Source organism: Vigna radiata, chromosome 10 (genome assembly GCF_000741045.1).
Source record: "Vigna radiata var. radiata cultivar VC1973A chromosome 10, Vradiata_ver6, whole genome shotgun sequence".
NCBI classification, from domain to species: Eukaryota; Viridiplantae; Streptophyta; class Magnoliopsida; order Fabales; family Fabaceae; genus Vigna; species Vigna radiata.
Window position 1 is genome coordinate 2662053 of NC_028360.1, and position 25021 is coordinate 2687073.

The window sequence follows — 25021 nt, forward strand, 5'->3', positions numbered from 1 at the left end:
TGCCGAAGATCACTCCCTAACTTCCCTTAACCAACCCAAAATGTTTCCCAAATTTCTAAATTGTTTATCTAATGGTTATTACAACAGAGACCTTACCATTTCCCAACCCTACTTACTTGGTCATCGGAGAGGAATCAAATGACTGAACGCATGAGACTCACCTTCGGTGCCAGCACATATGACTAGTTACAACTGACTGGATCAGACTAGGGCTGCTCTATGATCGGGGATGTGCCGACTCAGGTTTTTAAGACTCTTCTATCCTACCAATAAAACACTCTTAACAAGTTAAAATTTACTTATTTAAGTTAATCAAACTGGTTTACAGTACTCTAGACCTCTCAAGCCCAATTTTAACATTTTACTTCTTCTCACAGTGACCTGAAACCGTGCCTGCATTCAAATACTACCCAAACAATGCTAATTAAAATCTAACCCCAGGCCTTTCCAAAAACATAATCAATCACAGTCACTAACTCATTCAGAAACAAATTTTATTCATCAAACAGTGCACAGGAAATAAATCACAGACTAATCATTTAAGCAGTCCAGTACACCAAAACCAATTATTTTAAAACAGTGACAATACAATCTCAACAATACATCATATTTTTAATTCAACATGCATAGAACACTAAAGCAGATTCAACCAAGAAAATAATTAGCTCCCATTACCTCAGCAACAACAGCACAACTCACCAAAAGTGCCCTAAAACAGTATCCACACAGCAGTGAACTCACAGGACCTACAAATCACCAAACAGGTGATGGAGCACAACTCTTAGAGCTAGAATAAACTGAGAATGGAAGGCAGAACATGTAAAGCACATGCAACCAGCAACATTGCATGCCCTAGACTTTAGAAACAGTGAAGAAAGGGAAAAATACTTACACGCTGTAGAACACAAAACTAATCAGATGGTTCTGTAGCTCTTGACTCCAGGAACATGGAAACACCACCTAATCAAGAATCAATCGGTTTAGTTGGCTGGAAATCTAGAGAGAAGGTAAAGAAAATTTGTTTAGGGCACAAGAGTTTTAGAGAGAGAAGGGAAAACTTAGTAAATGAGATCTGACTTCTGAAAAAGCCTCCCTTTAAGGCTAAAGCACCCTTAGCTCATGGGTTTGGCTGCCCCAATTATAAAACCCAATGGCTTTAAAAGAATTTTCAGACCCTTACACATCTCACATCACTTATATACATATTTTGTTTCAAACTTTTTTATTTTTATTGATAAATATAATTATTTGACATAAATCTATTTTTATATTATTTTTATATTGTTTATTTTACACTTTTTTTTAAAAAATTTATAAAAATTTACTTTTTTATAATAACTTTACTTTTATAATATATTTAAGGCTTAATTACTGGTATTCACATTTAGAAGTTTTTTTCTGTTATTTTTTAAAATATCCTCTACTTTGTTTCAATGTAATATAAATTGTATTAATCAAGTTTTTTTCTTTAAATTGACAGAATATTTCTGTCAATCAAACAAAAGGGACTTGACTGATACAATTTATACTATTTTAAAATAAAATAGAAACATTTTTAAAAACAGATAATAAAAAACCTCTAATCAAATAAACAATTAAGCCTATATCTAAAATAAATATAAATATTATCCTCTAACATTTTCGTATAAAAAAATGTTAAGAAAAAAGTTGAGCATCTAACTAAACCTTTTGATATTGAATGAATGATTGTGATGATAACTATTGGATATATACTATCTCTGTTGAGATTTGGATGGCATCAATCAATCTAAAGGGTAGTAACGAATAAAATAAAGAAAGAAGTGATGGTAGCTACAACTATATCATTCACTTTGTTCCATTGCGATAGCAATTTCTTTTAACATTTATTCAACAGTCAAGATTCGTAAATTCAAGTTGCTTGTCAGCCACATGGTTCTGCTATTAAAATTGCACTAAATAATCCATATAAATGATGACGCGCTTTTACATCATTTTCTTCTACTTTTCGCTGAAATCTTTCATTTTTTATATTCCAAGATGAAAGGTTCATAAATCAATGATAGCCGTTATATTAAAGTTGTTTTACTATTCCAAATGCACCAAAGGCTAAAAAATGTTAGTTTTATGCATTTGGATATGTATGTTTTTTTTTTTTCTTTTCAAAAGCTTGTGTGTTTTCTAATTCTAGTTTACACAAATTCAAGTTTTGATATATATTATACCATTTTAATAGTTGATTCACGCAATGCATTAATACGATCTTTGCAATTTTGAAAGCCTAATATATTTTTTAATCTAAGTGATGCAATAAATAAATTTTTTAGTGATAATACAAATTTGTTTTATCATGCTTTATTGACCTTAATTATTTAACAATAGTGATGCTTTTTTTTACATTTTTATTTTTTACTAGAACTACAACAAATAATTGAAGTTAGAATACACTAAATAAATCCTATATGCCCGTTTTAATATTTGTTTAATTTTCAGTTCATGTTCGTAGTTATTAAGACCCAAGTTATAAAAACGTCTACCTAATAAGTTTGTCTCTCCTTATATGAGTTTGGGTTGTTTATATAAGATTTTTAAATTAACGTTTATTCTAAATATAATTCTTAAACTCATCTGATTTATCCATCGGAAAATACAAAATATATTTATAATTTTTAAAACAATGCAACTTTAGTTTTTTAATTAGGGGAGAAAAAAACAGTAAAATATATTTAACTTACAATGAACTTAATTATTTAATAATTTTTAGTCAGGTATGTAACATTTCAATTTTCATAATATCTTATCGAGAAAAATACAACAAAACTTTGTACACTATATCTTAACTCTTTTTTATCTTAACATCTGTGCACTAGATACGTTATCTTTTACTCTCACTGTTAAGGTGATCATCGCAAGTAAGAAGAAACAAAAGAGACAAACAAAACACACAAACAAGGCATAAGCTAATGTACCAAAAATGATCATATATCACATTTATAGAATTAGACACATAATATAGATAAAAGAATCAATCATAAGTCATACAATTCTTTCCTCTAAACGTCACCATCCAGATACATGTATTGATGTCAGACTTATGGGGACCTATACATGTGTGGTGAAATAACCTACCATCCAAACTACCAAAGAAGGTTAGTTCGTCAAACACCTATGGTCAAACTGACCCTAGGCTAAGGACCTCTTGCTACTCTTCATGACATAACCATTCATATTTACTTGAGGTTTGATGACTATTGGAATGTCACAATCATTCTCTCAATCCTGGAGTCCCTACTTCAATATGTTACACTCAAGAACAACACTAGGATTTTTCCCATGAAATTCCTTTTACCACACACTTAAATTGAATACACATTTACCACTATCATTCATAGAGCATTCAAAATTATAAAAAAAAAAACTATACATAACATCCATCATCATATGTCATGAATATATTTATAAGCATTAACAAATATACATCATATTAAAATAACCAATCCAATCAAACTAGCAATTACATCATTACAATTCAAAGGGCCTTCATAATTTATCACAAATTGGACATAACATCATAATTACCAACTTAAAACTAAACAAGAAATTAAAACCAAAAAACAACATAATGTGCCAGAAACATAATGCCTAGTTCTTTTGAGATAATCGATTATCTCACATGATAATCGATTCTGTCGAAAAATTATTTATGCAAGGATGAATCTCTCACTAAAATAATTGATTATCAAATACGATAATTGATTATTCTAGAGAGTTTTTAGGAAAAGATTATATTCTTGCTGAAATAATCGATTGTTCTAGTCGGTTTCTCAGTTTTCATCACAACAACTTTGGTTTCTGACTTGGTTGCATCCTAGACCTACCTAAATGACCAATTTAGAATCCTTAACACTAGAATTTATTCAAAAACATGTTTATAACTAAAATAAAGTACCAATTTGCTCATTTAGTCAGGATAAGATTCACCAAATAAAACCAATAACAAGAACTCACAACTTAACTTCTACATATTACAAAAAAGATTTTAGTAATCTACGTGGCTAAACAAGTCACAAATGACTCAAAAACAGACCCCAAATATTCAGTTTCTTCCCAAATTAACTCTTTTAGAATTTCACCCGTAAAAAATCCCCAAAATAAACTTGATGCCCCAAACTCAATCTATTGACTACATCAAGAAGTAACAACAAATTCCAACCAATTATAGTCTTAAACACATCAACTCAAGTTATCAAATAAGTAATATTTAATAAGAACTCACAACAAGACTTTTCACATATTAGATAACACATATTAACTCCATGTTCATAAAACCATGCTACCAAATAGAGATATTTTAGCAAGCTCACATTCAACCATTTCATATACCAATTCATCAATTCCAAACCAAATCAAGGATGCAACACATTTGATTTAAACATTATCCATATCAAAAGCAGTAATTAGCTTCCCTTAACTATTAAACGACTAAACGACTTTATAGAATCCCAAACAACTCTCACATATCAAATGACACTATCTGCACCTGCGAACAATAGAAACATGATCAGGGTACTCTATTAGAACCATTGATTAGCTGAGAGTCGCATAGAAAACTCAGATGACACATGCAACCATAGATTGTGTGCATGCAAAGAAAGAGAAATAAACTAAAGAAAAGAGTAGAAACCAACTTATTCTTTTGCAGTCTGATTTTCAAACAGACGAATAGAGTGCGAGAATCTTTAGAGAGAAGTCAAAGAACTCTAGAAAAGTGGTTTCTAGAGAAATGATGTGTTTTAAAATAATGATTCTCATTCATAATGAAACTATTTATATTAAAATCATTTAATATTAAAATAATCGAGTATCGTTATTTTTAAACCATCAGCACTTCTAAAATGTCGTTTTCTGAAGTTTTACAACATAAGTTAAAATTTATTTATTACAAGTTTAATTTTCATATGTATAAAATGTAACTAAATTACATCATGGTTACATATACTTGATTTCGCTATAAGAAATTTGTGCATTAAATTATACTCATATATCTACTCCTTAGGAATAGCCTTGACTTACAACAAAGGTACATTTAAGAAAACTAAATCCTCTCGTATGATAGTGTAAATTTCTTATAATCTATAAGATATGTATCTTATTCACACTACAAACTAACTCATAAAACTTTCATTGACTCTCATTATCTAATATTTTTGGTGATTCTAATGTGAAAGGGTTAAGACGATCCTTCATATTCTCAAATTCAGTGTACTACCTAAAACCTCTCAACATTAAACTTGTTCTTAAAATAACTATATATGTTCAAATCATACAAGATGTCACATCACAATAAATCATTTTATTCTCATTCATAAATGTACATTCTACTCACCTTACATGCAATATTTCACAATAAATCTTCCATTAGATTAAGTAATATTCAAATACATTACATTAATCAAATATAGCAAAATAGTAAAAGATCAACTAATTTTAATATTTAAAATATATTTAAATATTTAATTTTGTTTAAAGTTCACAACACATTCTATCATTTAACTAGTAGTTAGCTTGCTTAGCAAATTAGACACATGTTAAAATTCGCTTAGTCAAAATTATGATTGCTCAACCAAAGGTGTTAGCATAAAATTATACAAATAAAACTTTTCTTCAAATTCTTATTTTTTTATTATTTTAACAAAAGAGAAGCGTGCCTATATTTTTCTTTTGGTTTTATTCTATTTTTAAGCTTTGGGTTGGTCTTTTATATTTTGAGAAAATTACATTTTCACCATTTATATTAATATTTAGATCTTTTAAAACTAAAATTTTAAATATAATTTATATTGCATATTTATTATCAATAGAATAATATTCTAACGTTTAAGTTGTTCCTCTTTCGGATTGTTTATGCAAATGTGTGTTTATGCAATCATGCACTTTTCAATTATGCTAATTATTATACTTAAATGTACATTGCAAATATATTTAATAATTTATAAAAGTTACCAATACTTCCACATAGACTAACAAAATTTTATATTAATTTCCAAAATCTATCCCTCTCCTCACAGACAATTGTTTACAGTTGCAACTTTATACAGTTTTAATATTTAATAAAGAAGATTAGTTGCTGTAGCTGTGCTGGTTTAACAGTGAAGATTCCAATTGCTGCAGGGTATGCTTATATTTCTCAAATGAAGACAGAGTCACAGTACAACCTATAACTCTATATTGTTACTATTTTATTTATATTTCTTCACAGGCTTCTCATAGGAGCCAAAAGACATTTTTTTTTTTTAATTGTATATAAATATTATATATTATAACTCATGAGGTTTCTTTGACTTGAACAAGTTTAATTCAAATATAGTTTACACAAAGTATATCAACAGAAAGAAAAAACCTTTCTAACGTGACCAGATGATCCACCTAGGAAGACCGACATTAGGCTAATTTGTTTTTATGCACCCCACAATTATTAACTACATCCTCACGATAATGAAAAATATTTGAAAATTTTTGGACGTGCGGTAAGCAATATGGAGGTGCAGGATGTAAAAGAATACATGAATAAGAAAGGTGAGCCCAACATTGCCTCACCGAGAGATGGGCTGAGCCCACCAAGCGAGCCCTCCTTTTTCTTTTATCATCCTTAACATCAACCCCAAGCGTTGTGATTCTTGACTTTTCTTTCTTACTTTGTTTCTGTTCGAATTTGATATTTTAAGAACCCTCGGTCATTGTTCCTCGCCACAATTAATTACAAACAGAGTGAAGGAAGAAGGAATTTTGATGATATCATCTTATCATAAATTGGAGTTTTGATTTTTATTGTTGAAAGAAGAATGGGAGGTTCATCGGAGACGAAGTTCTTGCAAGACCTGTTGTTGTATGCTGCGAGCGCGGCGTTGAGTTGCTTGGTGTTGTTCGCGGGACTCAGACACCTCGATCCTAATCGCGAAGCTTCCAAAAAGGTTCTTGAGCACAAGAAAGAGATTGCAAAGCGTCTCGGTCGCCCCCTTATTCAGACTAACCCTTACGAGGTTTATCCGTTGTTCTGTTCTTTGCGTTCCAACTTTTTATATCTCAACTTTTTCACTGCATACACCTTAGTGTTGTTTTTTTTGGGGGTCATTGGATGGTAATGTGAAATTATATGGCTAGGAAGATGTTCAAGGACTTGACTATGGAGTATCACAATGTTAATGATTAAGGATTCTAATGTCAGTGTTGGGAACATGTTTTGATATTAAACGAAAATATACTTGTTCCAATTACGTCAGTAAGTTTGTAATTTGTAAAACTGATGTGCTGAATGTCACGGTGTGCACCATTGATGTTCAATGTTGGAGGGTATTTTATTTTTTATTTTCCCCAGTGTGAATAGTTTGTAGGATCAGTATCTTGATCTTGTTATTCTCATTTTTTTAACTGTCTCATTGTTGTGATTGGTTCCTGCGAATGAATTTCTAATTATGCCTGTCTTTTCTTAGTGAATGCCTAGTGTACGGTTGGGGTAGAGGAGAATGGTTAATGTGTTTGTATTGGATCTTATTACCTAGGCGGTCGTATAATTATGAGTGTTTCTGCGTTTGTCTGCATGTTGCTCATTTGCCTTCATGTTGCATCTTAAAATTTTAGCTTGGGCTTCAGACTAATTTTGATGGGTGGAATAATGTTATATCGGGTAGCTATGCTCTAATTTTGATCGAAAATATTAGCTCTGTTATTGTCATTCTATTCGCAGAGGGATGATGCTTGGTTGTTGTTGATGTACATCATGAACTAATGTCCTGATATTATCATGTTACTTCTATATCCTGGAATGGATTTCTAGCGCTATAAAATTCTACTCCTGAAAGGGATTTTTAAATGACTTAAGGATTAATCTATTATGATTTCCTAATTTTGACCAATTTATTTGTTTGATTAAGAAATTAGTTTAAACACATAAATTTATCCAAATAATCGCAAAAATGAAGGACTAGATCCATTACATATCCTATATGGATACATGGCCTTGCTTCATGTTGACAGTGTAAAACTTTTGACCACAATTAACTATTATCTTTTATAAGTTCTTAATTTCTGCCCTTTATTGTTTACAGGATGTTATAGCCTGTGATGTTATAAATCCTGACCACATTGATGTGGAGTTTAATTCTATTGGGGGACTGGAAACCATCAAGCAAGCTTTGTTTGAGCTTGTTATTCTGCCTCTAAAAAGACCAGATTTGTTTTCACATGGTAAGCTTCTTGGACCACAAAAGGGGGTTCTGTTGTATGGACCACCTGGCACTGGAAAAACCATGCTTGCCAAAGCTATTGCTAAGGAGTCGGGAGCAGTTTTTATCAATGTGAGGATATCAAACCTTATGAGCAAGTGGTTTGGGGATGCCCAAAAGCTTGGTAAGTGCAGTATATGGCTATTTTTACAATGTATTGTAAAGCTTTGCTCTTCTCCCTTATGTAGACTTTAGTGTCTTTAGTGTTGAATTTGTGTGAACACATGGATTATATAATTATCTTGGCTCAATAAATTAAAATATGTTCTACTCCTATGTTCCTACTTTTTCATAAGGTCCATACGTATGTCCAAAGATCCAATAATGTCAATAATTACTTAGAATCCACGTAGAAGCTTGGCACAGTGTTGTTGAAAGAGGAGGTAGTTGTATATAAACTACCTTGGGCCTTAATTCCTAAGCAATGTCAGACTTTTGAGTGTATAGGAAAAAGACCCCCAATTGAGGTTTAATGGGTAAGAGTAGTTCAAAATTTCACATGTAATCTTGCAATGTGTAGAAAAAACTTTAATGTGATAGATTTTTATTATCAAATTCAACATAGTGAGTCCTAACGACTTATTGTTTTTATGCATGAAGCTTTCTGAATATCTTCTAAGGTGAAATGTTGTGCAATCTGATTTATTTGAATTCAATTGCATGTTCATTGTTAATGTTTGCATATTATCATTAAAATCATATACTTTTTTATAATGTTTGTATCCTACAAACATTAATGATTTTCATTTTTAATATAAATTTAATACTATTTCTCCAGACTTATGTGTATATTCTAATTTTAATTCTTTGACCATTATGTGTCATACCTTGTCTTATAACTATCAGAATTTGTTTTAATGTTGTATCTTGTGAATGAAATAATTACATTGTTCATCCATGCCATGGAAAGTCAACGAAGGTTTACATTGACTATTGACTCCTAATATAACTGTGATACTTTATGGGCTTGGGACTAGCTAATGTAACACAAGCACTTGGGCTGAATAATATACTTGTTATGGAAGGTTTTAAGAGAGAAAGGCATTGGATGGTTTACAAAGTTGTTTCTTGAAATGATGAGGTCTAAAATGATGCTGGAGCTGGATTCGGAATAAATTTATGTTATGCTGAAAGAGATTGAGTGGAAAACTGCTTTTACTCCTATCTATTTGAAGAAGATGGAAAAGCTGCAAAAATAGGTGCTATAGGGTATTTGAGTGGAGATTAAGTCAAGAGACTCAATTTACGGAAAACTAACATCTATTTTGTTATCTTCCTCGATCACTACTACAGTAATATCTCTTTGTATACAATACTTGTGTATCTTGTCCTTTCTTGTATGGCTAAAATAATTTACTAAACCGTAAGTGCCACTATAGCTTAAAGTAAAATTTTATCATAGTTTAGGAGTTGTGAATAAGTGTTGGGATCTATAGTGCCAACAGAAAACAATTGAGCTAATAGTTAGAGCTAGACGAAGAAATATAAAATCTACAGGTCATTTGGAAAAACCCATTAAGAAGGATTTAGACTTAACTGTTTTTTTGGTATACATGATTTAAAATAGGACCGTATGGTATTGTTTTGACTTTCTGTGTTGTGTTGTGAAAGAATTATTGAAATATATGACTGATTAGGAATGTAACTTTCTTCTGAAAGAAGTTAATAAAGTAACTGATTTTTAAAACATAAAGGTTAAATCTTTCAATCACTTGAAGTTTTGGTTTGAGCAAAATGATCACCCTGGATGTTGTTACTGGTTGAGTGAAATGATTATATGATATAAGTTTGCATTTAATTTTTAATGTGCTTAATTATGCTTTGTTTCTTCTTTTTCTTTAAAGCATGGCTTTTTTTGTTTTTCCTAACTGTTAATATTATGCTACTCTGCAGTGGCTGCGGTATTTAGCCTGGCTTATAAGCTTCAGCCTGCCATCATTTTCATTGATGAAGTAGACAGTTTTTTGGGACAACGCCGTACAACAGATCATGAGGCTTTGTTAAACATGAAAACTGAGTTTATGGCTTTGTGGGACGGATTTACTACGGATCGTAAGTTTAAACCAATTATCAGGTTATTTATTTTGTTTCATAAATATTCACAATTTTGTTAGATTTAGTTGGTAAAATAATCTTCTCAATTTATTTTTATGAGTAAATTTGTTGACCCACATGATTTTTTGTGTGTAGAGAATGCTCGAGTTATGGTCCTTGCAGCGACAAATCGTCCTTCAGAACTTGATGAAGCAATACTACGGCGTCTTCCTCAAGCCTTTGAAATTGGAATTCCTGATCACAGGGAGAGGACTGAAATATTGAAGGTTATCTTAAAGGGTGAGAGGGTTGAAGACAACATAGAGTTTGGTCATATAGCAGGCTTGTGTGAGGGTTACACTGGTTCAGATCTATTTGATCTTTGCAAGAAAGCTGCCTATTTTCCTATTAGAGAACTGCTAGATGAAGAGAAGAAAGGAAAACGATCTCCTGTTAGTATATTTAAGTCATCTCTCTCATTTTCTTCTCTGCCTTATTTTTTCATTTTCTGGCCAACCAACTTTGAGTATGTTGATTTTATTTAAGCTTATGGTGTTTTGTCTTACTGTTTTGAATGTTCTCAATTTGATTCCACTTTTTTAAAAATTGGGTTAATATAGTCTAATCTGTCAAATTGATGGTAATGATGTTGTCACAATGACAACATGGTGCTATGTGGGTGATGATGTGGCACACCCTTCTCTATCTCCTAAACCCTTCTACATCTTCTGCTGTTACACATTCAAGAGCCATCACCACCACTCCTCCTTCAACTTCATTTTCCTAAACTTTGTTATAGTTCCGTGTAGCATGACCATGTTAACTCTCCCTCTTTCATCAAGAGCCTTCTCCGTGTCCTAAACATCATCAACTCTCATTGATGTAATGTGGTACCATCAATTTGTCAAAAAAGACCACATTGACTTGTTTTTAAAAATAGTATAACTAAATTGAGAATGTTCATAATAGTGAATGAAATTGAAAAAATACGATAATAGTTAGACAAATTAATATGTTAAGCCATATTTAAAGCTATTGTATATGCGCAAGGTTATATTTGAATGCCTGAAAGTGACATCTCTGGTTAATGAAAGCAATTACTTAATGTGCAAGATCAATTTGTGACGTGGTTTCATATTTTCTCTAAAGAAACTGATTAGTTTTCTTGGTGGCTTTTTCATATAATAAGTGCTTCTTAAATGTATTGTTTAACTTTCTTATTTCAGGCACCTAGACCTTTGTCCCAGTTAGATTTGGAGAAGGCCATTGCCACTTCACAGAAGACAAAGGTTGCTGCAAGTGAATACGCTGGATTCAGCCTTCAGTCACCTTCAAGATGGTCGGTGCCTGGTGATTCAGGTGATTCTCAGATTCAGGCTGCAATCAATGAATTCTCTAAGCTTGTGGTTTCTCACATGATTAACCTCCAACCAGAATCCCAAGATCCTTAAAATATTCACTTTCTTTAGAGCATTCTTCTATGGTCATTTAGCCTAGTTCAGATTGTACCAGTGATTGCTTATTTATACTAACTATAGGAACATATATTTGTTATACATTGATTATAAAAGTGCCATGGTTGGCTATTGCATTTTGTTCTGTATTTGATTTGACGCGTCAATCATTCATGTAGCACTTCCATTTATGCCAAAACTGATCTCTGATTACTATTTGGGTACATGCAGAGATAATTTTTCAATTTTGTTGTTCCACCCTCCTTTGTGTATTGTGTACTATATATAACATGATGCTATAAAATTACATAAAACAGCAGCAAATGTCTGTTTCAGGTGTCAGATCCGTCAACATTCTATGACATTGTATAATAAACCAAACATACAAAAGAAGGGATTAAAAAATTTCCATCTGGCCGAGCAGTTAGGTGGACTCAAGGTTGAATTTTACGCTTTCTATTCTGTTTAGCATGTGGATAGGGAAAAATATGTCATTATTTAAGTCAGCTCTACATCACTCTTACTTCCAGTCCTATATACACTACTAGCATGAGCAAAAGTTCATATCTACTGTTTTATTATTTAATTAATCTATGATTAGTACAATTGGATCTAACACTTGATGCCCAATAACTTGAACAGACTAAGCTTAAGACTGATCAAGACGGTGCAGTGTGTATCAAGTTGTTGCCAACAGCCATCAATTATTGACACCTCGGAGAGATAACTGGCATTGGAGTGGGTTCAGCAGGGTTATAATTTTAAGCAGTGGGTCAGTTATCATCGTTGTGCTTTTGTTGTCTTTCTGGTCCACCCGCATATGCTGATGATTAATTCAAACCCTTGAAAGTTGCGAGTTCTTCCAATCACATTCATTCGTTGTGAGACCACAAATTTGTACTTTTTTTTTTCCCTCTCAAACATGATTTCTACAGTGTAGACAGGACCACTACGTGGGGGGGCGTATCTTCCTCACTTTGTTCCGGCTGATGCCTGCCTCGTGCTTCCATCATTACTCAACCACTTTTTATGTTTGAGGGGAAAAGCTAAAGTTAAACAGCCAATAAATGTAAGGTAACAGAGTAATAAAATATAGTACACAATTGATCACAATCCCAGAAGGAACAACATCTCTTTCTTTTCAGACATTAGGATTTTGAAGTTGCAAGTGACTGTTCTGTTCGAAATATCCCCGTCCTTATCAAAGACCTGCGAGTCTTGTGTATACAACACCCTTGCAGATTATAGGACACAGACTGAAAGGGCCATGACAACTCTGTATTTCTTCAATGTTATGACAGTTTAGTTTATGGGGATTTTCGATTTTTAATGGCCACAATCATTTTATGGATTTTATTTTTAAATTAATTTAGCTTGTGACGCATTCAGTCTTTACTGGTCTAAACAAGGAACTGTCCCTATTATTAACGCCAATAATAAGCGTCTACCACAAAAATTAAGTAAATGGTTTTCAAGGATTCATACTTGCCAAAACTTTTGGCGGATTCCTCCAGGTGCCATTGAACTTATTTATTACCATTTGTTTTCTTATTGATTTTGGTTTTAAATTGACGTGGAACCATTATAACCACAGCGTAATTAAATATTTTAGTACTTTATTTTTTACTAGAATTTTCTGTAGTATTCTACATCATTCAGTGAAGGGTAGTGATTAACTGTAAATATTTTAAAACTGAAGTTGTTTAAAGAATAGCAGTTTCAGTACTAGAATGAGAGAATAAATAATTGTCTATGCAACTTCCTCAGCAGATTAGTTGTGTATGCTTTTTGTCATGGGCTTCAGTTAATGATGCATATGAGATTATTTATCTATCATAATAATTGAACAAAGATGTTACTTGAATTAACTGTTTCGGTTAATGATATAGGAAAGTGGGATACCAATAAGTTAACGACCAATTAGTTATATGCCATTCGTATAAGTGTAGAATCAAAGGTAAGATTGCATTCAAAGGTACGTTTAATTGTCTCCTTTGATCTTGAAGGTTTGCTGTTCACAAAAACATTTCTTTCAACGTTCAACCGCCACCAACTGTAATTGATTATTCCAGTTGACACATTGGTCATCACTAAATAAAAATCAACAATTATATTTATACACAGTCATAGCCGGAAAATTGGTTAATATCAAGAAATATACATTATAATGTCAATTTTCCATACCATACTAAAGTTACGTAAAATCTTGTGTTTCTATTTTAGTTATAAATACTAGTTTAATTATTCGTGACGTGTACGCAAACGTGGAATCGCACACATGGTTATAAAACCATTACCGTAAATGTGACTTTCTCACTTAAAATTTCACCTTCCACTAATTTGAATAATTAACTTAAGTTATTCACAAACTTTACATGAATTGTATACATTTATGAAAATTAAACAACAGCACATATTTTAAATTTAATTAGCATGCATAGTTAGTGTAGAGATGTTTAGACTATCAATTAGTCAGTAAATATTATCGGTATAAAATTTTAAATGATTTTGTAGAAGTCAATTTACTCATCATACATGTTGGTTTCGTATTAAATGGCAGTGTAAAACAAAGTAAGTTCCCATTACACAAAATATTTCGTGATAATTTTTCGGGTGAATATAATTGGATCAAAATATAAAAAATAACATACAAAATTATTTATAGATTTCAAAATATTTAGCCAGTTCATAGTTGTATTAAGTTAAATTTGTGCAAGGGATTAATATTGTATAACGCAATCAACCGAGGTTAAAATTTTTAATATAAAAATGTTAATATGTGGCATTCGATGTTGTTTCCAATAGAATTATACGTTGGAAAAAAAAAATTAGAAATTGCGCTGAAATAATGCACCTACTAGTGCAAAAATACTGTTTAACGTCATTCAGAAGATGTTGGTTTGCGGGTAACCCGACGTATATGAGTGGACGGTGACATTTCGTAAATAGCTTGGTAAACTAGACGTCGGTTTTGAGGTAAGGCGACGTCTATGATAATGTAGACGTCCCCACTGCCACAAACTGACGTCTAATGGCCTGAGGTAGGTGAGAAGACAGTCCAGTGATGTCGCTGTTAACGGGGGCTGACGTCTACTAGGCTGCAATTAATGCTCTTCACCTAATTCCCAGGCGCTTAGACGTCACGTAGTCAAAAGGCGACATCTAAGGCCTGTCTGGAAGGCGGAAAGATAAAAAATTCTTCCATTTAGATGTCGGTGCTGAGGGGAAGCGATGTCTATGTGCCTGTAATTAATTATGTTCACCAAACTCGATGACCTTAGACGTCAACTAGATGAGCACTGACGTCTACGTTACTATAGACGTTGGCGCCCCATCACAACTGTCGTGAATATTCTTGATAGGAAATCAAACGTCAATCCGTTCAGCTTCCTAGATGTCGGCTCCCCTCGAAGCCGACATCTAATGGGTATTCAAAAAGTCAGTTTAAATGTTAACTTGTACATCATATTAGTGGGATAACCGACGTCTATGTGACTACGCTCAATTTCATTTTAAATAAATCGTAAATTCTTCGCGGAATTCAGTTTCTGATATCGTCTTCCTCTTCTCCTTTTTATCTTGCAGCACCTCTTCTTTTTCTCACTTGCGGCACCTCTTCTTTTTCTCTCTTGTGGCATTCCATTGTTGTTTCTGATATCTTTATCATCTTCGTCCTCTCCTTTTTCTCTCTTGCGACATTGCATCCCAGGTGCGTGATTTTTTTTTATGCTTACCGTTTAAACTTTGTTTAGTTTAGTCTTTCATCGATTATCTTCTGGTTCAACTGATTAAAATTTGCTTTCTTTGTGTTGTGTTTTAATGCAGTTTTGTTCCTTTCTTGGGGTAACGTAGTAACACATTCTCCATTTGCTAGCTGCCTCCCAGAAAAAGCGGCGTCTTGTGAATTTCTTTTGGTCGTTTCAACCCAAAAACGATCCTGGGTCGTTGCCTAGTTGTCGTTTCACCGTGATTTTTCCCTCTTGCGGATGAAAATGGAACTAAGCAACAACCCAAGTTCGGTTTTGGGTTGAAATGCCATAAGAAATTCAAAAGACGCAAGCTTGTTTTTGGGGGGAAACTAGCAAAAGGAGATTGTGCTACTAGGCTATCCAAAGATAGGAACAAAACTGCACTAAAACACAACCACTGTATTAGACGTCGGTTAATGTATACATCGACGTCTATAGTACCTTTTAGACATCAGTGTCATTTTCGAAGTCTTTAGTGCTTCTTCGACGTCGGTTATTTCTCAGACTGACGTCATTATAGACGTCGGTTATATTCATGTCCGATGTCCCATTGACGTCACCGAAAATGACATCGATTATTTAATAGACGTTAAAAGCCCAAAATAACCGACATTAAACAGCGTTTTTGCACTAGTAACTGATGACAAACTTCTTGAGATGATTATACAGTAGCGAGAAAAAAAAATGAATTGTTTAAAATTTCAAATAATTAGTTCATATAAATAGTTTTACATTATTTAATACAAAACGCAATGCAATGGTTGATTGAGATAAAAAATTCACGATCTTTGAAAATTTTCACAATGATAATATATAAAATAAACTCTAAAATTGTTAATTTTTGCAACAGGTATTTTGATGTGTTGAAATAGAAAGCTGCTAATAATAAATTGAAAGTTACATATTCTTAAAAAATTTAAACCACTTGACTTGAAATTGAGAATTTAAATGACTTTTACGTTAAGCAACACATGTTAAGATTCATTTGGAGACTAATTCTTTCTTCTTCCAAACAAACAGTTTAGCAAAATTCACCAAACAAATAGTTGAAACAACCACATATATTTAGATAAATAGAAAGGGAAGCTTGATGTAACTTATAGGTAGCTGCAAGTGTGTCATTTTGTTTAAAGTGCCACTTTATGAATCATGTGATTAGAAGAAATCCTGATGATTCTCTAATATGCATTATTAAGACATGCCAAAGATATTAAAAAAAATATATATGATATTTTAATATTTTCTAACAATTTTTTTACAATATAATATGTATTACTATTTTATTAGTATGTTTGAATTTGAAATAAACTAATAACAAATTATCAGGTATGCATTATTAAAAAATTGTAAAAAAAAATTAATAAAAAGATTTTTCCTTAAAAAAATTAAGTTGGTTATTGTGGAAGAAAGAAAAGTTATAAAAATCCATATAAGAGGATAATTGGCAACAAGAGTCAAAAAGCTTGAAAATCAAAGACACCAAATAAGAACACATGCTCATAGTTATGTGAATTGAAAATAATAAAATTGCCGGCACCTGACCTTTTCAAAGCTCCTTCTCTTACAAAGTTCCTATACGCTGTAGCCTTAACCATTCATTCCAAGCGTATGCCAAATTAACATGCTTTCCATTTTCTTCTTTCTTTTTTCCTTTTCTCTAATCCTTTTCTTCTTCCGTAAAACCTCTGCACTTTACATCCTCAACCAATGGTTCATCTCCTTCGAAAATCGCCTTCACATTCACCAGTCCTTCAAAATTCCTCGCTACAACCTTCATGGACAGGAAAATCAACTCTACCGCCAAATTCTCACTTACCTCGATTCTCTTCCTTCCGTTCAAGACTCCGATTACACCAACCTCTTCTCTGGCCCCAATCCCTCCGACATCTTCCTCCACCTCGACCCTAACCACACCGCTCACGATAACTTCCTCGGCGCAAAGCTCTCCTGGACAAACGACGCCTCTGCCTCCGCCGCCGGCGCGCTAGTCCTCCGAATCAAGAAGAAAGATAAGCGCCGAGTCTTCCGGCAGTACTTCCAGCACATTCTCTCCGTCGCCGACGAGGTCGAGCAGCGCCGGAAAAAGGACATAAAGCTATACGTGAACTCCGGCGCCGGCGAGTGGCGCTCGGCGCCGTTCACGCATCCGGCTAGCTTCGACACGGTGGCGATGGAAGCGGAGCTGAAGAACAAGGTGAAGTCCGATCTGGACCAGTTCATGAAGTCGAAGCAGTACTACCACCGCCTGGGCCGTGTTTGGAAGCGGAGCTACCTCCTCTACGGCGCGCCTGGCACGGGAAAATCGAGCTTCGTTGCCGCCATGGCGAAGTTCCTTTGCTACGACGTCTACGACGTGGACGTGTCGAAGTTCAGCGACGGCGGCGATTGGAAGTTGATGCTGATGCAAACGACGGCGAAGTCTCTCATCGTGATCGAGGACCTCGATCGCTTGCTCGCACAAAAGTCAAACACAAACACAGCGAGTTTATCGAGCGTGTTGAACTTCATGGACGGAATCGTATCGTGCTGCGGAGAAGAGCGCGTGATGGTGTTCACGATGAACGAAACTAAAGAGGATGTTGATCAAGCGGTTCTGAGGCCTGGGAGGGTTGACGTTCACATACACTTCCCCTTATGTGATTTCTCCACCTTTAAGATTCTAGCCAGTAGTTACTTAGGGTTGAAGGAGCACAAGCTTTTCCCTCAGGTCGAAGAGGTTTTTCAGACCGGGGCCCGGCTCAGCCCGGCCGAGGTTGGCGAGATTATGATATCCAACCGGAATTCCCCGACACGGGCCTTGAAAACCGTTATTTCGGCCCTGCAGGTCCACTCCAACGCCCCCAGAGATGGACAGAGGTTGAGCCATAGCGGGTCGGGTCGGAACAGCGATGATAGCGATCCGGGTACGGTTATATGTAGGGAGAGCCTCCACACCGTGAGGGAGTTCCGTAAATTGTATGGGCTTTTGCGGTTGGGAAGTCGGAGGAAGGACGAGTCTTATTCGGGGCCCATCGACAAAGAGCCTCAACGTATCGATGGTCGGGTCGGATAAAATGGGTCCTTTTTTTTTTTAATGTAAAGTTGTTTCCTAATTTTCCACTGATTTTTTTTTAATTACATTTTTTTCAGTTAGCAATTATATTGTATCTACACACAGCAGTAAAAGTCCAAAGAATCTGCAATTCGTATTCTTGTTTAGTCCCTTCAAAAGAACACAAATACATGCTTCACTTATTCTTTAAATTCCTTTCTACGGTCAACATCTTTATGTGTGGTTGATTTTTCTACCCTGTAAACAATTTTTTTTTATATACGTAATTACGAATTTTGAGTCATTGACTAATATGGATTGGAGACCGTGGAATTTGAAACGCGCGTTCCATTTTCTTAACTTGTGACGTATGATGATAAAAAAATAAAAGATGATTTCCTTTGACTAAGAAAATCCAGAGAAACGACAGCACCACCAGTCTGTTTGGATGAAGATTAGATGTGGGCGAATTTTAGTAGGTTTTCCGAATCAAAATAAAATAAATTATGGTAGCATTTGGCTCAATTCCAACAAGCTCTGATCATCATACTCAGAACTTGTATTCAATTAATTGTAACTTAGGGATACACTCATTCCAACCATAGATACAACACTGAGATTTCATTACCTATATATAATCTCCAAAATATAAGACAGATATATTTATATATTAGATTATTATAAATTATCTTTTAATAATCAATATTTATATACACAATCTATAAAGAAATTTAGTTAAATGTGATAGTTTAAATATATTTTCACCTAATAAAAAAATAAATCTATTACAACCACCAAAACCCGAAACAACCAACATTCAAGACATATTACATTGGACCAAAACATTGAAACAAAACATATATCCAAACCCCTCATGTTATTGGTATTAGAGTATTTCAATGCTTAACCAAATCTTTAACTCCTCATCCAATGTCTCATCGTAAGTGGTCAAAGCAACATACGTTTTTGTCAAACCTTTCATCATTGTTTTAGAAAAAAATAGATAAAATAATCCTTTTGAGCCTGTAAAGTGAATTTCAGACTTTGAGGATGAAAAAACTAATATTTATCTAGTCATAGATAAAAGCACAGATTCTTCATTATTTATATGATTAGACTTTTTTTTTATTACTTTGAACAAGTATCATGGTAGTGTTTTCTTTAATTACTTAGAGAAATTCAGCTTGACTCGACTTTTTTTTTTATAATGACTGTGTAATTAAGATCATTACACGCAATAATTTTTCATAATGCTACCTAACTTAACACAAAATGAGATTGATGCACAATAATATTATCATGTATTTTTTTTTCAAACATTTTGACCTCATTTAGTTGGTCAATAAGTATTCATAATGTGTTGTTGAATTGATCTCTTATGTATTTAGATATATTAATTTGGTTAAGTCCAAAGTAAGTTGTTTAGGTTGATTGTGATTTTGAATTGATTTGGACTGATAATTGACCTAATCTAATTTGATCTTAAAGGTCTAACTGAGTGAAATCACATTGAATATGGAATTCAATCAATTTATGTCCATTTAATGTGTTTATTACCTAATCTAATTTTGCACCTGTCTTTTGTGTTAACAACTTTTTGAAATGCGGATACTGCTTCGGGTCCATGCAGAACCGAGGTAGAAAGCCTCTACAACACCTACAACTCACTAAACATCCCACTGTCACACGTCAGGTCAGCCATATGGCATCGGTTGCCCCTAGGACCAAGGTAGTAAGTGTTGTCCTGTCCACGAGTTACTGCTTCAGTTGTTTCAGACAGGCTGTTAGGCCTCCATTTTCCAAATAATCGAGGCATATAAGTTCAAGCTATTTTCAAAAATGCCATTTCCGTTTTTTTTTTTTTAAATTTTTTTCTAGCACTATAGGCTTCGGTTGTTGTGATAACCGGTGCCATAAGCTGGTATTGCCTCGGTTGTATGGATAACCGAGGTGGTATCTCTTGTTCAGTTCGAACTTTTAACCTATATTGTTCATTTGCGTTCTTCTTCCTCTCATTCTCCTTCCTCAGGCGCACAAGAGCCACCGTTCTTCTTCCACCGCAACAATGTTCCTCTTCTTCCTCGTGTTCTCCTCTTCTTCTTCGTCTTCCTTGCAACGTTGCCTTCAGCCACGGTTCGTTTCCGCTATTGCGTCGTGCCCTTTTCGCCATTGTCGCCCCGTCGAGTCGTGCCTCCTCTGCCATTGTTGTTGCCGTCGCAAAACCATTGTCCCTAATCGGTATGTGCCCACAGTCGCTACCTATGCGCGAACTAAGCCCCCAACAACGACTCGCAATTGTTGCCACACCTTGCGTTTGACGCCATTACCACCACCACCGTTGCAGCCACCACCATTGGTCGTCACCATTGTCCGTCTGGTTCGCCACGCTCCCAGGTTCTCTTTATCCATTGGAGATTCTTGACTTGTTTGATGATTTGTTTGGAATTATAAAATTAAAGAAGTTTCTGATTTTGTACTGTGTGATTAAGAAAAATGTTAGAATTATAAAAATATTCAATGTCTGATTGATAGAATTATCAATATCAGAACCAATTTTCATTTGCTTCAAAGTGAAGTTTTGTTCTCCACCCTTGTTTACTTGTGTTTGGTAGACTTGTACAAATGTATGAATGTTTATTTTCTAGCTTTCTTTAATGGTAACTTTGTATTTGATAATTAATATATGTAAAAATTTGAATATTGGTTTAGTTGTTTGATATTTGTAAAAATTTGAATATTGGTTCAACTTTGTATTTTTCAGTAATTTGATATATGTAAATTGCTTACCTAAAAATTTTGAATTTGGTTTTTAAGAAAATAGGTTGGCATATTGGTTCTTCAATAGATTAATTACTATTATCATTTTATCATATTTAACCTTTGAAATGGTATTGTGCAATAATTAATGTGTTGTTTGTTTTTGTGTAGATATTGTATTTTTGTGGTGAGATTTTATAGCTTATAAAACATGGGCATTCTTTATTGTTGACCGACTTTCACGCTCCCAGGTTCGTACATTGTTGGCATTTTTCTTTTAATATGTACATTTTATTATTTGTTTGCTAGAATATATTGCATGTTGTATATATAATTATTTGTTTGCTTGAATATATATTGTTGTTGAGAATTAACCTTAGTTTCCCATTTGAGATTGAATACAAATATTACTTACTATCTCTAGATTTTTTGAACAAATGTACTTTTTACAAATGAAAAGAGAGGAGATGGTAATAATAATTTACAAGTATTGAATCTTGAATTGTCCGGTTGGACAATTTAAGAAGAGTAATAACTTTTTCATAGTTTATTAATACATATCAATTTTAATATACATGTCTTAAATTTCATAAAATTTTGCAGTTGTGTTTTGTATTGATCTTCGGGTGCATATTTGATTGTGATTTATAATCACTTTCATTTCGTGTAACTTGAAGACCAATGCGAAATGCTGGCAAAATTTTGTGAAATTTAAGATATGTTGTTTAAAATCGATATGTTTGGGATAGGGTCACGCCTTGAGTACAAAAATGAACAAAATGATCATTCAAGATTATTGAAATTGTGTAAACAATTTCAGTAAACATGCATACGGATCGAGGGTGGATTAATGTACCATGCATCGAGTACGAGAGAGGGGTAGAAGAATTTATAGAGTTTGCACAATGTAATGCGAGTACAAATGGTGATGATGAAGTCAAGTTTAGATATCCCTATGTGAACTGTTTGAATGGGAGGAAGTTGAACGCAACTGATATTAGGGGACATCTTATTTGTGATGGTTTCATATGAAGTTATACAACATGGATATGGCACGACGAGTCAATAGACTTTCCAACTGTCTCTCCAACTGAAAACGTACATGATTCCACCATGGATATGGAAGATCGACTGGAAGAAGACAATTTAGAGGACATGATCTGCGATGTTGGCGCAGAAGCTTTTGCCCAAGCGCATGTGTATGAAACGATGTCCGCTGATGCGTAGACTCCTTTGTATGCCAGTTCAACTAAGTTCACACGGTTGTAAACGGTGTTAAGGCTCATGAATTTAAAGGCGACCGATGGATGGACTGATAAGAGTTTTACAGATATGTTGTCATTGTTGAATGAAATGCTGCCAAATGGAAATACATTACCCACTCGTAATTATGATGCAAAAATATTATTTGTCCGATGGGTATGGAGTATAAACAGATACATGCATGTCCAAATGATTGAATATTATAAAGGAATGAGAATGAAGTTTTGATAAAGTGTCCAAAATGTGGGTTATCATGATATAAGTCAAGAAACAATAGTGAAGATAGTGGTCACACATAAAAGAATGGTTCTGCTTTGAAAGTAGTTTGGTACCTTCCACTCCTAGCCAGACTTAAGCATTTGTTCGCGAATTCCAAAGACGCTAAAAACCTAAGATGGCATGCAAGATGAGAGAACAACTGATGGGTTGCTTCGTCATCTAGCTGATTCAAAGCAATGGAAAAATATTGATCAAGATTTCCCTCAATTTGGTCAAGAATGTAGAAATCTTAGGTTTGACTTAGCTACTGATGGAATGAACCCATTTGGTAATTTAATTACCAATCAGAGTTGTTGGCTCGTTATATTTATAATTTACAACTCATCTCCTGGATTGTGCATGAAAAGAAAGTACATGATGTTGTCAATGTTGATATCTGGTCCAAAGCAGCCTGGAAATGACATAGATGTTTATCTAAGGCCACTAGTTGAAGACTTGAAGTTGTTGTCGGTTGATGGAGTTGAAATATTTGATGCCTTTGCTTCAGAAAATTTCATGATGCATACCATGTTATTTTGCACCATTAATAACTTCCCAGCTTACGGTAATTTGCCGGGGTATAGTGCGAAGGGTCATAAAGCATGTCTTATATGTGAAGAAAACACTACAACTCATCAATTAAAACATAAAAGGAAGACAATGTATATGCATCATCGGCGATTTTTACAATCTAATCATGCATATCGAAGGTTAAAGAAAGCATTCAATGGAGAACAAGAGAAAGACAATGCACCCATTCAACTTACTGGACTTGATGTTCTTGAAAAAGTTAATAGAGTACATCATTGTTGACTCAAACTACAAAGAAAAAAAAAACTAAATACACAACTTAGAACACTAGGCTCTATCACAATTAACTCAATTCTACGAATTCACACAACTTTAACTATTTTTCTCTAATTAGAACTGCATAATCAAAATCATTCACTCCAAACCCAAGTTTCAGCAACTCTAGCAAGTAATGAACAATCAGATTCAACCAAAACAAGCAGAAGAAACATTTCCAGAAAAGTAGCAGCCCAAATTTCAACCTCACAGGACAAAGTGTTTCTCTCAAAGCACTCAAGTGTTTAAGGTTAGCCTGTTTCACTCCACATGTCATGATGAACCACAATTCTCAACTTTGGAAAAATTCTAATTGACACTGCTTGAATCATGGTAACTCTAGATCACTAGGACTTGCATGGCTTGTAATGCAATGGAGAATGGAATAAGCTAGATGGATGGGAAATAAAAGCTGCAATGGATTAGAGAATGTGCAAGAATGAAGGGAGAATCTGAAACTCACTACGGGTATTGTCTTTTAGCTTGGCCAGAATCTAATTTTTTCTTTCTTTCTTTCTTTTCCAGATTTTTCTGTTTTAAGAGCTCTTTTTCTCTTCAATTTCACCTTTGGTCTCACTCTTTTATGCTTTATGAGTTCCAAGTTATCCCTACTTCTCACAAATCTCTCAAGGTTGTTTATTGATGGGGGAAATAATTTATAATGAATGGAAAGCAAAGAAAAGGTCAAGGCTCAAATGAGGGTACAATGGAAAGAAATGTATGTGAATGGGAAGAAAAAAAAAGAAGGCCTAGATCATCTCTAAAGTTTTACCAAGATCAAGCACACTCAAAGAGAATTAATACAAAATTAGAACTGCAATCACACTAGAAAGAAAAAATATGGCCTAAAACTCTTTAAGGTTAAAAATTTGTCAAAACTGGAATTGCTACTCTCTATCATGCAAAAACTGCTTATATAAACTAAACTAATTGCAAAAACTACTGCTAGAGATACATTCACTCAAATCTAGAGCTAAAGACATTATTAGCAATCCATCTTAGAGGGACAGAACTAAAATGTTAAGTAAATCAGCAAATAGTCAAGTAAATTGTGAAACAGAACCTAGAAAGAACCTAACAGAAGCTAGAAATATCTAAAAGCTATTTACAATCTATACAAACTAAAATTGGACAGTATGTGACAAAAGAGAACCTAAACCAAACTAGAACAAACTCAATTTCAAGGTAAATGAAGGAAAATAGCAAGAGAGTAATGAAAAAGATTCCAAGAAACATTCCTAAACTAGATCCAGCTTACACACAATAAGAATGATCTAAACATACAAAGAAAACTTATGCTAGACTAAAACAGACTCATTTACAAGAAAGGAAGCCTAAGAAAATCCTAACAGTAGCAATGAATGTAAA

General features: G+C 33.8%; 2 protein-coding genes across 4 annotated transcripts; both read left to right on the top strand.

The window, feature by feature from the left end:
* The first annotated feature begins 6636 nt into the window (after nucleotides 1-6636).
* On the top strand, nucleotides 6637-13143 carry LOC106776191 (ATPase family AAA domain-containing protein 1-B). Of its 3 annotated transcripts, XM_014663565.2 has the most exons (7): nucleotides 6637-7019; nucleotides 8085-8385; nucleotides 10155-10313; nucleotides 10452-10747; nucleotides 11522-11654; nucleotides 12086-12188; nucleotides 12392-13143. In XM_014663565.2, exons 1-6 carry the CDS (start codon nucleotides 6822-6824, stop codon nucleotides 12109-12111), a joined length of 1113 nt encoding a protein of 370 aa, XP_014519051.1. In that variant the 5' UTR covers nucleotides 6637-6821; the 3' UTR covers nucleotides 12112-12188; nucleotides 12392-13143. The 3 variants fall into 3 exon arrangements, with proteins under 3 accessions (XP_014519051.1, XP_014519052.1, XP_014519050.1); XM_014663566.2 differs by lacking the exon at nucleotides 12086-12188; XM_014663564.2 differs by lacking the exons at nucleotides 12086-12188; nucleotides 12392-13143 and having other exon boundaries at nucleotides 11522-11994.
* Nucleotides 13144-16910: 3767 nt separating this feature from the next.
* LOC106775234 (AAA-ATPase At2g46620) lies at nucleotides 16911-18775 on the top strand. The gene has a single exon (XM_014662323.2). The coding sequence runs from the start codon at nucleotides 17120-17122 to the stop codon at nucleotides 18548-18550; it is 1431 nt and encodes a 476-aa protein (XP_014517809.1). The 5' UTR covers nucleotides 16911-17119; the 3' UTR covers nucleotides 18551-18775.
* The last annotated feature ends 6246 nt before the right edge of the window (nucleotides 18776-25021 follow it).

Bases quoted from the DNA above. Each gene is read 5' to 3' on its own strand.
- LOC106776191 (XM_014663564.2), top strand. From the start codon at position 6,822: ATGGGAGGTTCATCGGAGACGAAGTTCTTGCAAGACCTGTTGTTGTAT. The intron at 7,020-8,084 runs GTTTATCCGTTG...TATTGTTTACAG, and splicing joins TTCAGACTAACCCTTACGAG to GATGTTATAGCCTGTGATGT. The intron at 10,748-11,521 runs GTTAGTATATTT...TTCTTATTTCAG, and splicing joins AGAAAGGAAAACGATCTCCT to GCACCTAGACCTTTGTCCCA.
- LOC106775234 (XM_014662323.2), top strand. From the start codon at position 17,120: ATGCTTTCCATTTTCTTCTTTCTTTTTTCCTTTTCTCTAATCCTTTTC.